This window comes from Carassius carassius, chromosome 38 (genome assembly GCF_963082965.1).
Source record: "Carassius carassius chromosome 38, fCarCar2.1, whole genome shotgun sequence".
Taxonomy (NCBI): Eukaryota; Metazoa; Chordata; class Actinopteri; order Cypriniformes; family Cyprinidae; genus Carassius; species Carassius carassius.
In genome coordinates, this window is record NC_081792.1 from 27,468,874 (window position 1) to 27,487,711 (window position 18,838).

General features: G+C 36.0%; 1 protein-coding gene across 3 annotated transcripts in view; it reads left to right on the forward strand.

Annotated features, from left to right (window-relative positions):
* The window catches only part of LOC132119694 (paired box protein Pax-7), a 54,717-nt gene extending 37,469 nt beyond the window's left edge, over positions 1 to 17,248 (forward strand). For 2 of the 3 annotated variants that reach the window (XM_059529879.1, XM_059529878.1), the window contains exons 8-9: positions 13,083 to 13,332; positions 16,183 to 17,248. In XM_059529879.1, the coding sequence (XP_059385862.1) occupies positions 13,083 to 13,332; positions 16,183 to 16,298 (366 nt within the window). In that variant the 3' untranslated portion in view covers positions 16,299 to 17,248. The remainder of the gene's footprint in view (positions 1 to 13,082; positions 13,333 to 16,182) is intronic. The other variant, XM_059529876.1, reaches the window with a different exon arrangement.
* Positions 17,249 to 18,838: the final 1,590 nt, after the last annotated feature.

Genomic DNA, 18,838 nt, shown 5'->3' on the forward strand with positions numbered 1-18,838 from the left:
ATAAAACTAATAATAAATGTGACAAAGGCTTTTATATTGTTATGAAAGATGTCTATTTCAAACATACTTTTTTCAAAATAATTATCAAAGAATCCAGAAAACGATTAAGCAGCACAAAAATATGAAACAGCGCAACTGTTTTCAGAATTTTTTCTTAGGCATCAAATCAGCAAATTAGAATGATTTCTGAAAGATCATGTGACACTGAAGACTGGAGTAATGAAGACTGAAAATTCAGCATTAAATCACAAAAATAAATTACATTTTAAAATATATTCATATAGAAAACAGCTATTTTAAATTGAAATAATGTTTATAGTTTTGACTGTGTTTTTGATCAAATAAATGCAGCTTTGGTAATCATAAAAGATTTTTTCTCCCAAACTCATGAACATAAAAAATGCTCAAATCATTAACATATTTGCTTAATAGACAATAAAAAAATCTATTAGATTTACATTGATGGTGGAAACTTGAGAGCAGAACTCTTGAGCTGGACCAGAAAGAAAACACTCAGAGCATAGCAGCATTGTGAGAGTGAGTTTTGCACAGAAAACCCTTTCCTTTTTAAGAATAAAAATTTTGAAGCATAAAGGTCTAGTATTAGGAGATTCTAGTTCAGAAAAGAAGTCTTTGTATGATGCAACACACACAGACTGTCAGGTGTCTTCAGAGGTGGCCGGTCTCATCATGAGATCAGGTCATAGATGCTCCACGCCTGTCGGTGTTCTTTAACCTCCATCTTTGGCTTCCCAGCAGTCATCCGTTGAGCCCAATAGCAACATCCTCTCTCATCTCATAGAAAAAGAATTTCATTTATTTATTTCGCTGCACTTTTTTCCTCCTTTAAGACTGCTCAAGACGAATGTGTGCTGGTCTCTCTTTTCCCCTCCCTCTCCTTCCCCTGGAGAGGAAGATGCTTTTCCCGCCGTTCAGATGAAAGGCTACAGCGGACAATAAAAATGCTATTTAAATGCAAGACTGTTGTATGCGGGTGAGAGATATTTTCCCCTGCCGAAAGTGAGCTGCCGCATCCTGATAAATAGCAAATATAAGGGAATGCGATTTACATTTATCTTGCAGAGGCAGCCAATATAAATTTCAGCAAATCCTAGGAGATAGGGATTTAAAGAGGGAACGACTGAGACCAATTCATATGCTGAAATTTCTATAATGTGGAGAATGGCGAGCGTATACGCGCACACACAACGATTGTATCTTGTATGTCAACTACTTAGAGACCACAACACGCTGGACGACTTATTTATTGTTTTACTGGAGGCCATGATATTTTTTATGTAGTATAATTGAACTTGTGGTTTTATCCTATATAGTGACCCAAAGAGATATTCGAACACTGAAGTCACTTGAATATCTAAATGCAATTTCATTAGATAAAATATCAAACTGACTTTTATTTTATATTTTGCTTGGTTTGAGGTTCTAAAATGATGCAGTGTTGAGTCAGTGTTGTGTCTGTTTGTGGTTATTGGATCATGGACTTCACACATCCACTAAAAAACTTAGACATTGTGCAAAAATAGTGAAGAAAAGTGACAATAATGGAGAGAAAAGACCTGCAACATACAGTATGTAATGCAATGACATTCAGACATTTTTACAGGTAAAACAAATTTTAGGCGTTTGAATGTCAATGCATTAGATAAAACATCAAAGCAAGTGACTTTCATTGATGTAGTGATGAAAAATAAAATTGTCTGTGGTTGTCGGATCATGTTTCAAATACCTTTGTAACTACAAGTAGAACGTTATTTAGGAAAACTCGTGCTTAGGCATATCAAGTTCAGAGGCATTTTTCGGGTTCTTTTTGCTTGCTGCTGCTTCAATTTATTGTCATTGTCATAAAAGAGGAGTTTTAACACCTATTAGCAGGTGAAGGCATTTTCCCAGGTAACCTAGGCCCTCATAATCATGAGTTCACAGGTTAAGGGTTTGTAGGGTCACTATGGGGTCGAAGAGCCATGGATAAGCCTCTTTGGTAGCCGTTGGCTTTTTGGATGTCGTCTTTGTGAAATGTGTGTTCTGTTAGTTCCACATGCCACTCTGACAGGTGCACCGTCGTGATTAATACTCCAATGAGCAGCGCTGCTCTAACTTTACCGAACTCAACCCCCAAACTACACACATCTACAGCCAAACCCCAGCAACCTGCTGTCTGATGTCTCGGGTTGTCTTCGGACTGACCCGCTCTAGCTGAGCCGGTGTGACTGCAGCATCATGGGACAGCTGTCGTCTGTCTCATGTGCATCATGATTCTGGTCTCACTCACTAAATGTAAGTTATATTTCACCTGTTTTATCTTCCGCCATATAATAGTTGTCTGTGTGGTTTAAAAAAGTAATTATTTGGAAAGTAGTTTAATTCATGCATGTAGCACAAACAGCCTGACATATGAAATAATAGTCAGAAAAATCTGTTGATTTTTTTTTTTATGGAACAATTAATTGAACTTTTAGGCAAAAAAAAAAGTGCAAAAGTGTTTTTTGTTGTGTATTGTATTTGATACATCAGGCTGTAGTGAGAATATATATCTCAAATTGCACAAAATATGCAATATGGTGCAAATGCTGATACTTATATGGCCAGAAAGTAAGATGAAATTCTGATTCTTTGTCTCTATATATTGCGATAATGTGTCTTGGTAAGATATTTAAATGCTTTGTTTACGATCAAAGATCTGTAGTTTCAGAACATATAATGCAATGCAATATAATGTTGATTGAGAGAAGAACAAATAAATATTGCACAAAAGCATGATGGTAAAATTTTAAATTCACATTTGAACATAATTTTTCTAAAAAATTAATCAAGTAAACCTGCTTCAGAACAGTACGTGCATGTCTTGAAATATTACTCACAATATAAAGGTCATTTTCATGTTTATTTTATAAAAACCAGTTAAGATTTCACAGCAAAAGGACATGTGAACTACAACCTGAAAGAGGATGTTTTTAGAAATAAGGCCCTTTTCTTGCTGTAAAGTGTATATATATATATATATATATATATATATATATATATATATATATATATATATAAAATCATGATTTAGAGGCCTTAGAAATTTGTGTCAAATATGAAACAGTATAGGCTTCATCAGATTAATATAGTATTTGTGGTTTGTTCAAATCACTAACTCTGAATATAAGCAATAATAATAGTGATGCTTGTCTTAGCAAACACCACACTGAGTTGAGTTTCTCTGTCTAGTTCATTCACTTCCTGTAAAATGAGCCTGTGTAAGCGGTTAGAGTCTCAGCTGGCTGTCTCACACAAGCAGTTTCTTCCTCTTAGACTCCAGCTGAGCACTATTTCGCTATTTATTTACATGTAATTATTGCGGTGAGGTGCAGATATTAACACTGTCAAGAACAATTTGACCTGACATTTTTCACTGTGCTGATCCCCTGCTGATTTTGGCAAACAAACCTCCAACCTGCCTCTCTCTCTCTCTCTCTCTCTCTCTCTCTCTCTGTTGAGGCAGCAGTGCAGAGTGAGAGGAGCTTTGCCGTGCGTTCCTGTGTGTGTGTGTGTGTGTGTGTGGTTTGAGTTTCACTTGTTTCTGGTGGCTGAATCCATCCCATACTCACTCAGGCATATCAGTGGAGGAGAATAAAATGATTTTGCCTCCACACATTCTCCAAATGCAACAGAACCCAAAGCATATAAACCTTCGTTTAGCTGACAGACTGCAGACAAGATCTGTGGAAACTTCAAGGGTTATTTCACCCAAAAATGAACATTTGTCCATGTTTTGTCAACAGTTCAGAAGATGTGAAATACAGTGCACGCATCTGTAATAAAACGTCCCTCACACGACTCTGGCTGTGAATAAAGGCCCACTGTAGAGAATCCATGCGTTTTTGTAAAATAAATATCCAGATTTCAAACGTAATAAACACTTTTTTCTCACATTTGCTGACTGTGGGACGCAGAAGATGGAAGACGTATGCGTCGCGCGCGCGCCTCTCGGAAATGTAGGAGCAAAGGAAACAAAGTTTCCTTACTTTAGCAAAGGAAAACCAGTCTCCTTTTGGCTTATTTCAAAATCCTCTGACATTTTTCTTTACAAATCCTTGTTTTGTGCTTCTAATTCATGACTCTCCACGCTCATCACTAAATACACAGTGATGACGAACTACGATGCGTAATGGAAGAATTTACATTTTTGGGTGAACTAACCCTTTAACCCACCAACAGAGAAAATTCTATGATACAAGACCACCTGTTTATTCCTAATATATATATATATATATATATGCAAAAATATATATGATGATTATTTAGGGTAATACAATAAATATGACATTCTGTCAGAATAAAATGAATTAATTGTTTTGTATCATTTGTATGAGGGAAAAATAATCATTTAAGACATATCTGCAAACACAGAATATGTAGAAATACAGAAATTTGAGGCAATAAAATATATATATTAAAAAATTATTTAATGAATTATTGTAACATTCAATTATTGACTGATAAGTTATTAATTAGTTACTGAATTTAGCATCTCCCAAAAGAGTGAATGACCAGCTCTTGGCCATACTTTCTGTATATTCACACAAAAAATCCAAATTAGAATTAGCCTTAGAATTTTTTTTTACATGCGTATATGTTTAGAAATAAAAATATTGTAGTGATTGAACTGAAACAAGTCCATACATTGCATGCTTCCAATTTCAGCATAACTTTAAAACAGTAATCCCAGTTGATATGATCACCAGTATATGGTGTCTGTCTATATTAGATGCTTTTTCGAGAAGTGTTTGTCTGCAGCTGTTAGTGTGTTTGCTGACGTGAGGTGTGACTGACCAGAGGAGAGAGGTAGAGAGCATATGCACACTATTTAGTACAGTAAACATCCTCTTTGAGAAGTGACAGCCTGTTTCAGCTGCTGATAATGGCTTTCATCTGTGTCCTGTATGTCAGTGCCCAGATTCTGTCAGTGTCAATCAGAATGTAATTGAGCACGATTATCACACGCTCCTCCAGAGCACCTACTGCCCTGCTGGAAACTAGCTCTGTTCCAACCTAGTGAACTGCCTACCTAGACAGCATTTAGACATCATAGGTACGTCAATTCAAAGGTAGCATTCCCAGAATTGATCAAGGTGTTATTGTGTTAATGTGGATTTTTTTCACACATTTCTGCCTGTATTTAGAACTGTTAGACATAAATTCTGAATTGCAAGATATAAACTTCCAATTCGGAGAAAAAAGGTCAGAATTCCAAGATGTTGACCTGCCGTTACAAATGTATAATTCGCAATTGTAAGATATACATTTTCAAAATTGTCCAAATTGTGAGTTATAAATTTGCAATTAGGAGAAATAAAAGTCTGAACTGTGTGATAAAAAGTTGCAGTAAATTTTTTTATTAATTTATTTTTTATTGAATGGCAGAAATAAGTTTCCATACATTTTTGAAACTTCTTGTCTCACAATTCTGACTTTTTTTCTCATAATTCTGGGTTTATATTTCACAATTTGATATAAACTCGCAATTCTGAGAAGAAAAGTCTTAAATGTGAGATAAAAAGTAGAAATTATCTTTTGTTTGTTTTTTTCTTTTCTTTTATTCCGTGGTGGAAATAAACATTGATACTTATGCTTAATAATAGTATTTTATTGTAAAATTTTTAATCTTTGTTTTACTTACAACTTTTTTATTGTGGTTTTGCTAGATATTCTTACAATTCTTTATTATTATCTCACAATTTCACATAAAGTCTGAACCACAAAACCAGTCTTAAGTGTAAACTTTTAGAAATTGAGATTTATACATCATATGAAAGTTGAATAAATAAGCTTTCCATTGATGTATGGTCTGTTGTGATTGGGCAATATTTGGCTGATACACAACTATTTCAAAATCTGGAATCTGATGAAGCAAAAAAATAAAAATCTACATACTGAGAAAATCGCCTTTAAAGTTGTCCAAATGAAGTCTTAGCAATGCATATTACTTAAAAAAAATTAAGTAAAAATATAACCCAGCGATTTAAGACTGGTTTTGTGCTCAAGGGTATATACATATAACTTGTGAGATTTTATTTTTATTTTTATTTAATTACCAAATTATTCCATGGTGGAAATACATTTCCATACTAATTCATGTCCACTGAAAAAAAAAGCAAATAAAGAATTTTCACTCAGAAATTGCTAGTAAATTTCACAATTATTAAAGCAAATAAGTTAAACAGAAAGGCTGTTGTATTTTCTTGCAAATCATGCTCCAGTAATCTTTGTGTGATTATCTTTGAAAGAATGCTCATGTGAAACACTATGGAAATCAGTTGTGAGTGTCTCATGCAGAGGGTCAAAATCAGTCACTTGTGATGTTCTTATTGTGGTTATGCTGTCTTATAATGCTACTCAATATTAAGGCAGCTGAACTATATTCTGTCTGCAATGCAGAAACTAGAATGCTTAATGTAATGTAATGTAATGTCAGTGTCTTCACATGAGGTCCATCTGTATTCTTCTCCTTCATTGCCTCACCTCACTCTGTCTATCTCTCTGTGTCTCTGTTCATTTACTCATTTTACTTTCACCCCCATTTCTCTTCCTCGTCACTCTCTCTCCTTCTTTTTTCTATTTGGAAGCCACTTTTCAGTTTTGATTAATATGCTTTGGCCAATTCCGGCTGCGACACAGCGAGCGGCCCCCGTCATCTGTTCTGTGTCAGCAGTCAGGCTGGTTAATTGGCCCGCGCTCCCCTTCCACCGTGACCAAAAGCCTCTAATTGAATCTATGCAGCCACTGTTATTTTTAAATAGTCATTTTGTCTCTGTTGAGCACCACTATGGGAAGTAGAGGAGAGTCATTAATCCATAGTCGTGTTTAAAAAGCATCTGATTACCAGCCAATCTGTGTGGATTCATATACAATTTGATATGTGTGTGTATGTAAAAATTTGTAATTTTTATTTTATTATTTGTCAGTTTTTTCAAAAAGTCTTTATATAGATTTTCTTTTATAGATTTTTAAATAAATTTTAAGTGATAAAATTCTTCAAAATTCTCTCTCCAAACTCCTTTAAAATTCTCTGAAAATTAATACTATCGTTTGACAATACTCTTGATAAATTTTGTAAGTAACACAAGAAAGAGTTAACATTTCTGCAATGATTATTGGTTGATGATGAATATATCAAAATGGCCTATTCATTGGGGTCGCCGTGATTTTGCCAAGTAAGACATGTTCCTGGAACAACATCTTTTGATGATCCTTGATCAACATTATTGTCCAAAAATATAAACTTAACCCAATCCCTACCCCTAAACCTAACCTTACCCTTAATTTATTCCTAAAATCAGTGGGAAATGATAGTTGATTAACAAGATTGTAGAAGCACCTAACTCTGGTTGTAAGCCTAAAACAGATATTTCCTGAAAAGTTCTATCTCAATTCTGATTGGTTGCTTGGAATGTTGTTTCAGGATCAACAAGGATGTTGATCCAGGAACATGTTGTACTTGGTGAAATCACGCACGCCTATTAATTAGTCTAACCAATTTATCAGTCCATTCTTAGTCACATTATTAGACAATATATCAGTCTAAAACAACTGCAGTAATAAACTAAATTGTTTTGTCCAAAATATTTTTCATAATTGCACTCCACTGATTGCTGCAGTTTTTCCAAGATTCTCTATTCCACGTTACTGTGCAGTAATCCTGAATGGGCATCAGTCGAAGGGGTTGATGAATTACAGCAAGCGTTATTTGCCGTAATCTTGGCCCCAGGACTGTCCTTTGAAATCCAGACAAACAATCGACAGCAGGAGTGTGAAAAAGCGCTCACAATTTCCAGTAGAGACGACTATCAGCCGCGCAGATCAGTGAAGGGAAGAGATGATATTCTGTGGCTCTCAGATAACTCACACACACTGAGTGGGCTGATTCCCCTCCGTCTGCCCTCCTGACCTGCACTAAACTTGAAGGTTGCACTGGGGGGCATTAGGTTGGGGTGGTGAGAGGAACTGTCTAATCCACTCAGGGCTAGATTAAGAGTAGTGTGTGTTGGCCGAGAGCCTGGCGAGGGTGCAGAGGCCTGTGCTATCTGCTCTGTTGGCAGGCTGGCCTGAAGGCAAACTCAGTCCTACTGGAGTCTTTGTACTCTTAATAGCCCCCTGTCTGACTCTCTCTGCACCCGAACCCCTTCCTCAAATCCTCTCGATTTGTCTGCCATCCCTGCATTTCATTGCTTTTCTTCATTTATCTTTAGTTTGTTTCATTTTGAAATGTTGTCTATCTGTATTTTAGCTCTGTGTTCAGACATAAACAGACTTTAGTCAAAGTAGATGCCATGTTTAATTTGATGTATGAGCGAGGTCTTGAAAGAGCACATTGTTTGTAATAATGAACACCTTCTAGCATCATAATAGAGGTCAGAAAGAGACTGGAAGTTAATATTTATGGATTTGTATGTACTTAAAAAAAAAATCTGAAAAAATAAAGTAATTTAAAAAATCATTTAAAATTAATAACAGCATAAATAAATACAAATGAATGGAAAAGCTCATTTTTAATATTTTGACTGTTTTTAATTTAATATTTCTTTTCCAGTTTTTATCTATATACAGTCTAATTTTATTTGTAGTTATTTTAGTTTTATTTCATTTAAGTTATACTAAAATAAATGAGAAGACTTGAAATAAAAGAAATGTTAAATGAATTGTATATATATATATATATATATATATATAACAATAGTAACAATAATGCTTTTTTTATGGTTTTAGTTTCAGTTTTAGTGATCTATAATAATGACCTAATGACCAGAATATTATATTGACTCCAATCTTTGCAAAATGATTTTTAATATTTACCTCATCCAGTAATCACAAACAACTGTAAAAGTTATGAATCGGTCTAATGCAGAGTGTAAGTAACAGTGATTTGTTGTCTGTTCCAGTATTGCAACAATTAGAGGTTAAATCAATTTTAATTTGCACAGAATAGCTACAACACTATTTTTAATGCTTAATATAGATGAAGAAAGAATTGTTTGCTGTTCCATCTTTCCAATACAAGTTATATATATATTATATGTATATAGTGAACATGTAAAATTGAGTGCATGAGCAGTTGTAGCACGAGCTTAATGTTTGGTTTTTGGGAAAATTTCCTCTTGAAATGTTGTCATCTGCACCCAACAGATTCCTTTTAGCTCCGCAGTTGTCGAGCCGTTTCTCCAGAGCTTGACTAAACACGAAAAGACTCGTCGTACATTTAAGCAGACAAAAAAATGTATATAATTTGACTGTTAAGGAAATTAGAGTGGTATGAAAGAATCCCTTTTAGTGTGCTGCACGTGCAATATTTGTTTATCTGAAAGGATGCACATTGGATCAATTTACAATTCTGGGTTTGTGCAGCCTCAGGCTGGTGGGTCTCAGAAGTTGGAGAATTAATTAGTTTTTTATTATTATTTATGGAGTAATCTATTTGGAGAGAGGAAGGCATTGCCTCTGGGCTGTGTCCTTTAAACACTGGAGCCCTGACTTCCATTATCTACCGAGCACACGACACACAACAAACGAGAAAAGCACTGCGGAAGATATAGTCAAAAACAAAGGAAAGAAATGTATAGTCTACTTGGGGGAGAAGAGAATTCAAGTATGTGAAATGAAGGTTTATTTCGTTTGTGAGCTGTATTATCAGCCAGCGTTTGCCGGAGGTGCTTGTTTTGTGCAGATATGTCACACGCTCCCATATCAGATTAATAGTCTGAATGATATTGATTTTTGTTTATTTAGCTGCGTTAATGTTCTGGGTGGGTAGATTTGTAATACAATCTCAGCTGGGCTTAATCTTTCCCCTGCAGCGAAGTTCAGCTGTTACGCCACTTTTGGTCAAGGTGCGTCAAGGTCACGATGCTCCTGAACGATGTGAAACTATGACAGCTTTCTAAAAGGACAGTTCACCCAAAAGTGAATATTCTACCATCATTTACTCACCCTCAAATTGTTCCAAACCTGTATGAGTTTATTTCTTCTGTTGAGTACAAATGAAGTTATTTTGAATAATTTTGGTTATCAAACATTTGATGATAGCCATTAGCCACGTTTGTGCTAGTGCATGCCAGGGCCACTCATGTTTCCACTTCCAGGGCTTGATAATGCCTTGTCTGGGCTTCCTCGGGGCCAACAGCCAGGATTTTTTGGCCCGCTGAAAAACTTGGGCCAAAGCATTCCAGCTCGGGCTTGAGGAGTCGAGTCTAAATGCTATCACAGTTGTGTATTTATTTAGTTGCATATTTTAGTCTCGTGTCTTTATACCTGACTGTCTGATGTTCATATTAAGCTCTGCGTATGTTTACTGCCAAATGTACTTTATGGTAAACTACTTTAAAGTGCACTTAAGTGTGAAACAGTCATGGCAGTGTACTTCCTTTAACAGCCTTTTATTTCATAATATTATGTAAGGTCATGTTAATAATTTTGAGAAAGCATATTGTTTCAGACTTTTTTATATTCAGACCCCCATTTATATTAAGGGTAAATTAGGAGATGTGAAACATTTCTACAATGTGACTTGCATTATAGCAGGTCTTCATCTTAAATGAAACCAGGAGTGTAACATTAGAAAATGTGATGAAAATAGCCGCTCGGTCTTTCCAAGCGAAGGTCCAGAGATTTCCAAAGGAGGTTCTGTTGAGGAAAGCGCCGCTGGAATTTGGCGCTTTATAATTAGAAGCGCTGATAGAGGAGTCAGTCCTGATTGTCTGCTGCTTTAATTTAATGTGCATATAGAGAAGGAAGCAGTGTAATCAAGCTTCAATTAACCGTTGACTAAATCTCTCCCACCCCTGCAGCTGCCATCCGCCCCCATCCCACCCCACGGCCCACTCGTGTGGCCACCAACAAGGCCTACTTGTGCTTTCTATTCACATAATCTGCTATAATCAGGAAACATATGAATCTTCCAGCCATATGGCCACATCACATGTGTCTCTTATAAAGACACGGCAATGAATCTCCCACTTATGTGGATGCGTGTCACATGTGCACAGAATGGGCTTCCATACTGACAGAATTAGCATGAGGAAACCGCTAACCAGCGTTATGTGTCTGAGGCGCCTCAAGTGCTCCATATTTCCTGCAAGACATCTAGGGAATATTAATCATAATGTGATTCATTTTCCCCGTCCGCTTGTGCACACCTCTCGATGTTTTGGCGGTTTGTGCTGATGTCGCCATGTGAACTGTGTTTAAACTCACACGGATACGAGTTTGTGTGTGTCACGTCTGTGTGTGTTTAAGCAGCTCTGGATGCTCTAATTGGTTTAGCAGCCAAAGGGAGTCAAAGGGCAGCATAGCGTATCGAGACTCAATGTGAACCTGATGCTGGGAAGGATGCTTTCCTTCGACGGAGAGGGAAGACCATGTGTGGGGCTTCCTGGAAAAACTCTTCTCAAGCCCCAAACACTATATTTCTTCTTTCGTTCTTTATCTGTTTTCCTGTTTTTTGACCGTTTCACCAGACCTCCTGCTCCTTGTTGTTTAATGGTGTAAAATAATTAATTTTAAGGTAGAATAGTTGAATTATATATATGTGTTGGTGTGTGTGTGTGTAATCAGTTGTCGTGAAAACTTTATTTCTATTTGTTTATAGGGTTACTATGTGATAATTGGTCATAAATAGATAGATCGATTCTATAGGCTGTTAACACAAAGTGCATCTTGTGTTTCATGCATGCCGCCCAGTGTGTGAAATCGTATACAGTAAATGTTTCAAATAGTAGTATGCTACGTTATTGTCACATGACCTTACTTGATCTAAGTTGTTAAATTTTGTAATGATTGTAGGTAATTTTTTAAATGTGGCTCTGTTTCTTTCCTCAAACAAGTCAAGTGCACTGCATTTTGGGATACAACATTGTGCAGTGTACTCAGATTGCAATCACATTGTGATTAACTTATTAGGTCGTTCGAGGCACAGTTTATGCATTTATATTGCAAAAATAGTAGTATGCAAATATTCGAGCAGTCATTAATTGAGCCAATGATTGTAAATGCCACAAATAATGCAGAACTTAACCATCTATTGTTTCTCAGGGCACAAACAGATAAACAAGCAGCTTGTGCTTACATTAATGTTAGTTTAAGAGCGGGGCCTGAGATCACATACTTGGCTCTGTTGAGGCCGCTGCTCATTATTATTCATGAGCGTGGGGGTGTTTCTGGGGCATGGGGGTGGGATTATCTTCTCCCTCAGTGCTTGTTGTGCTGAAGGCCTCAGGACAGGGGTCTGTTTGGCACTGCTGCTGGGGTCTGATGGGTCTGGCCTCGCTCCCCCATCTCTGTCTTTTGCTGTATCACTCTCTCTGGCCTCTGCTAATCACTCTGGGACGCTGGCTGCACTCTGTGTCTGGCACGAATTCACTCTCTTTCCTTCGCTTTGCACTGAGAATGACCAGGCATGTGAGAAGAACTCTTGCTATTATACTGTTTTGATAACTCAGAACAGTAAATATCTGCAAAAGAGTTCAGAGTTACAAGTATTTGTATGTATTAATTGCATATGTGTGTGTGTGTCTGTGTGTGTGTGTGTGTGTGTGTGTGTGTGTGTGTGTGTGTCAGAAGTCTTGCTTGTGTGGAGAAAGTGGAAACTAAATAACATAAATTAATGTTAGAATCATTCATGCATGTGAAAGTTGACAACATATCATTGTAACCTCTGGTGATGAAGGATAAATACAAGACTTCTTAGCCTTAGAAATGGTTACAGAAAGAAAAAATGCTACAAAATGAAACATTTTGTGAGAAAGTTTGACATGCTTAAAAAAAACAGGCAGTGTTTTCTGGAGTCAGCATCCAAAAATAGGAAGAAACAAGTACTGTATTTCATTCATCAAATACGATTATGTATTCACAAGATTAGTTTGAGACACTAAGTAGAGGGTGAATGTGATATTCCTCTATAATCTTCGAACGGTTGCATAAAAAGCAAACTGTGTTTTATTGGTAATTTTACAAGCAAGTTGGTTATTCTTGGTCAGAATTAAATGCAAAACTTGGTAACAGCTCCTTCTGTCTCTGTGTCTCTCTAGGTGATGAGTATTTTGAGTAACCCCAGTGCCGTCTCGTCCCAGACTCAGCACGATTTCTCCATCTCTCCTCTCCACGGCAGTCTGGATGTGTCTAACCCCATCTCAGCGAGCTGCAGCCAGCGTTCAGACCCCATCAAGGGTGTGGACAGTCTGGCCTCCTCTCAGTCCTACTGTCCCCCCACATACAGCGCCACCAGCTACAGCGTGGACCCCGTCACTGCTGGATACCAGTACAGCCAGTACGGCCAGAGTACGTAATGCCCCTCCATTATACACTCTGCATGTGTGTTTACATGTCTCTGATGTGGAAAATGTTTTAGTAAGTCTCGCCAAGTGTGCATTTCATTGAGTAAAAATACAGTAAAAACAGTAAATATGATTACGACTTCAAATAACTGTTTTCTATGTTAATATATTTGAAAATGCATTTATTTCTGTCATGTGCAGCTGTATTTTCAGCATCATTACTCCAGGCTTCAGTGTCACATGATCTTCAGAAATCATTCTAATATACTCATTTGCTGCTTAAGAAACATTTCACATTTTTATTCATGTTGAAAGCATTTGTGCAAGTGTCAAGGCATCTTTGTGCTCCAGGATTGCTGTAATAAAGTAACAAACATCAAAATGCTGGTCTTGGTTCTGGACAGACAACCCAAAATGAACTACAATTTGTTTTATATTTTATATAATTGTAGTTTAGAGTTTCATTTATGTCTTGCTTTTGGTGCAAAAGCCATTTACAGTAGCTCAAATTAGTCAATTCAATTGTTTTCCATAAACTGTTGTCAATAATTTTGTTTAAAAGAAATTACTAATTTTATTCAGCAAGGAAGCATTTAATTTATTAAATGTGACTGTAAATATTACAAAAGATTTCTATTTCAAATAAATGCTGTTCTTTTGAACTTTCTATTCATCAAAGAATCCTGAAAAAATGTATTATGATTTCCACAAAAAAATATATATTTCAATTTAATAAGCACCATTATTAATAACTGAATACCAAAAATAACTGATAATAACTGAGCAGCAAATAAGCATATTAGAATGATTTCTGAATGATCATGTGACGATGAAGATGCTGAAAATGTACCTTTGATCAAATGAATAGATCATATTTTAAAATGTATTCGAATAGAAAACAGTTATTTAAAATTGTAATAATATTTCACAATGTGAGTGTTTTTGCTGTATCTTTGATCAAATAAATGATTTTTTTTTTATATCCCTCGCTGACCATCTCAGGACGCTTTGACCCCTTTGCCCATCAGAGCAGGGCAGACACATGCTCCTGATAAACCCCAGCACCGGCCCCGGGCTCCTCTGTTAGTCACAGTACTCTTCCCTCGACTGGGAAACAGTTACTTCAAAGCCCACTTTAACACCCCGAGGGTCCTAATGTCATTCACCTCACACACACACACACACGAGCTTCAGGGCAGGAAATAATTGATTGATTGAATTAACATAATCAGAGGCTGATGTTGTCACAAAAGTCACTGGCTTCCATCTACATGTGTCTTACAAACCTTGAGATATTGTGTCCAAACTTTTAAATGGTAGTTTGAGAATAAAATCATTCCGATAACTGTAGGTTATCTAAATCAAACAAAACTCTCTTTAAGGATGTCTTCAAAGGTAAAAATGAATTTAAATTTTTTAAGGTTTGGGTTAGTCCGTAGTCATTATAATGAGCTTTATATGAAAACAGTAGAGGTGTGTCTCCAGTGAGATGTGTAGGTAAACGTGTGTGTGTGGGAGTGTGAAGTAGTGTCAGGTCCATCAGAAGGTGCAGGAGGGTTGATTGAAGAGATCTGACGAGCGAATGTCAGGTTAATTATGAGTAAGATTGAGAGGACTGATCTGTTTAATGAGTCAGATGAGAGAGCTGCTGAAATTGAGGCCAATATGAAGCATGAAATCTCAAATGCTCAGAGTAATAAAGACTGGCACACACACACACACACACACACACACAGAGAGACAGAAGCTGAATGAATGACACCAGGCATTCTCCTCTTTCTGGCTCTTGAATGACTAAATTTCCTTTTTAGCTTATATTTTATCTTCTCTTAATCTTTATTTGTGTAATTTGTTAAATACTTTAAAAGGTCAGAAGTTTAAAGACGTGACCAATGACTATTAAACATGTAATACTGTGCTACACTTGTGAGGGATTGTGTCAGTAGTATGCAGTGATGTTTGAATCACAAATGATTCATTCATATGAGTCAGTTCAGTGAGTCAGTTCAGTGAGTCAGTTCTCTTTTAATGATTTGTTTAAATCAGTGTTGTTGTCCCTGTTATCTAAAACTATTAAAAATTGTTTTGCCTATTGAACTAAAGCTGAAATAAATTAAAATCCAAATATAACTAATTTAATATAAGCTTTAAATTAAACTTGTTTATTTCAGCTTGTTATCAAAGCAACATTTCTAATTTTCTTTTGAAGCTTAAGTTGAAGTATTAAAATGAATGAAAAATAAATAAATACATTATATATATATATATATATATATATATATATATATATATAAACAATTTATTTATGAAAAAATTACACACACACACACACACACACACACACATTGTTTTTTGAAAATATACAAATAAAAACTACTTAAAAATAACTACTACTATAATAGGATATAAATATTAATAAAATAAAATGAATACATGAACTGATTCAAGTGCACGGGAGTATGTTTGGGAGTAAACCATGCTGAAACCATAAATAAGTATTTTTTTTAACTCCATTGTTTATGGAACTGTTTCTTAAAATCACAATAAGGTCTTTTTCATGGTAAATGCAACTAATGTAAATAAAAATACACCTAAAAAGCCATTTTGACCACACAGTCTTCAGGACCAGCATGTTCTATTTTATAAAACATCAGTAAATAAACATCAAAAAGTGCAATGCATGTACATTTGAATAGGGTTTTGAACCAGTTCATAGAAACAAACCATTTTGAACAAAGCAAAATGAATGCATTTCCGAATGCTAGTGGAGGTGTATTAATGCTTAAATTGGTGTGAGATTGCTTTCATGTGAAATGTCCTGCTCATGAGAATGTGTTTGTGTCGTTTCCTCCAGCTGCTGTGGACTATCTGGCCAAGAACGTGAGTCTGTCGACTCAGAGAAGGATGAAGCTGGGCGATCATTCGGCGGTGCTGGGACTTCTGCAGGTGGAGACGGGACAGGCTTACTGAGTTTGACCACTACAAACACCCCTTCACATGCTCTCAGATGCACAACCAGCTGGAGCTCTTTGCTGCATCTTCTCTGATTTTCAAGAAACTCTTGCCATTCCATCTGACGTGACCTTCTCATGATTGTGGGCTCTAACATGGACAAGAGGACCATGCAACAGATACAGGCACGTCGTCGGATGCCCCGTACTGCAAAAATGCATTCCGAGCCATTTCCAAAATGTCCTTTCTCCTCGCTGTGTATAATCGTGTATGAATCTCAGTGTAATTACAACGGATAATCTCGCTTGTTTTCTATCTATATTGTTATTACCATTGCCCTTACAGTTGTTGTAATTCTGATTATCATAACTATTATTTAGTTTCGATGTTTCAAGATCCACACGTAGCATTTTTTACAAATTCAAACCTGAGGTTTTTTACGTGAAATGCTAGCAGTGAGCTAAAGTGGTGGATCGAGTGTGTGTGTTGAAAGTGTGACTGCTGGTTTTTCACTTTCAAGCCGTAACGTTCCTGAGCGATTTGACCTTCTCTGCCTTCATATTTCACTTGATATTCCATGCAAACTTGGCCAATCTGTGGAAAGTCTGGCTTTCTGCTGGGAATTAGTGTTTTTAGAGGACCAGTGATTTCTCCCTCACTCAGATGCCTGTTTTGGCCTCAGCGATCATCTGGGGGAAAGAAAACGGCATTGTTTTCGATAGAGGATTTAGAAAGTTATGAATTTTATTCTTTAATTTTCTAGAGAGAAGCAACACTTTGCCCTCAAACTAGAAGACAAAACATTTAAAGTTTCAAACATTCATATTATGTTATTGAGTTAGGAAATGCAAACATTTTTACCATTCCATATAAATAATACAGTTTACTTGTATTAACTAAGTGCACGTGAATTTTAGACCAAGTACAAAAGTGTTTAAAGGTTTGGGGTCAGTATGATTTTTTAAATATTTCTGAAAACATATTTTTTATCAATACTGCAGTAAAAACAGATAATATTATTATAATTTAAAATAAGTATTTTCTATCTGATTTTTTTTTAAGGTTTAATTTATTCCCAAGATGCAAAGCTGAATTTTCAGCATCATTACTCCAGTCCTCAGTGTCACATGATCCTTCAGAAATCATTCTGATATGCTCAAGAAACATTTTCGATTATCATCCATGTTTAAAATGCATGCCGTGCTGCTTAATACTTTTGAGGAAACCATGAAACAATTTTTTCAGGATTCTTTGATGAATAGAAAGTTAAAACGAACAGCATTTATTTAATGTTATAAATGCCTTACCTTTCATGTCAAATTATTGCATATTTGCTAAATAAAATGAAACATTTGTTTTTTAAAAATCAAACTGGCACCACACTTTTTACAATTTATGATAATTTTGACAACATTGCATAAATGTATGCCTATGACCAGATTACAGAGGTGACCAGTCAAATAATCCATCTCTGCCTCTTTCTTACTTTCTCTCTGGTTTTCATTTTCTTTCATTTTCAAAAACACATGCCTGGGCTCCTGTATTTAAGATCTTGTGCATTCACAAGTTTGTACAAAAAAAAAAAAAAATTAAAAGTTGTGAAATTTCAACATTTGTGTAGCACTCGCAGGTCACATTTTGACACATAGATGGAACTGTACAGTAGATGAAGCAGATTGTTTATTGTTTGTTTATTAAGAATATGTTTTATACTAAAACAGCAAAGGTGTTGTGTGGTAGATTAAGCAGGGGCTATGTATAAGTCTTATATTGTAATTTTGTGTTTATATTTACTGCTTTTGTTTCTTGCTTTCAATAGTTATTATCTATCATTTTTCTTAGGATTCAATGTGAGAATCTCTCGGTGAAAGACAGCCACACTTAAAACTGAATGAAAGGTGAATCATACTGCTTATGAATCCTAGATCAAAGTGACTGATGGCTCATTTAACGGACTGTGGGAAACACAGCAGTGTTTGGTGCTAACTGACTGCTTGGGACTCAATGGATTCCTCAACGAATCTTCGAGTGAACGTTTCACTGGATGCATTTAAGGCAAAAAGGACTCTAAAACAAAACACTTCACCCAAACCCGGTCCTCTTCCCTTTCAACTGTCGATATCTTCATCGAATGAGCAATGAAAAGACTTCCAGTAGCCTATAGATCATCCATGGCTAACACCTTTGTTAATCAACATTTGGATATTAAAAATATTCCCCTCCGGGATGTCAAACTGGGCACCTGCTTTCGTTAGCATTTGTGTTTATGCTTTCCTCCCATTTCCTTTCAGCATGTGTGTATGTTACCATGGTATAATTTATTCTGTTGTATGAAGTAGTAGCTTTAGTGGGAACCTTGTATTTGGTAATTACTACCTTCAGCCTATTGGTGTCTTTACTGTAACACTGGCGTAAATGTTATCAATTAAAGATTTAAAACTGACATACGGCTCAAACGCCCAGTTTCCAGAGTTTGTCTTTTATAGTAGCCATACTTTTTATTGATTTGACAAAATAATGAAAGGTTTGACTACAGTTTGAAAGCTGTTCTAGATTTT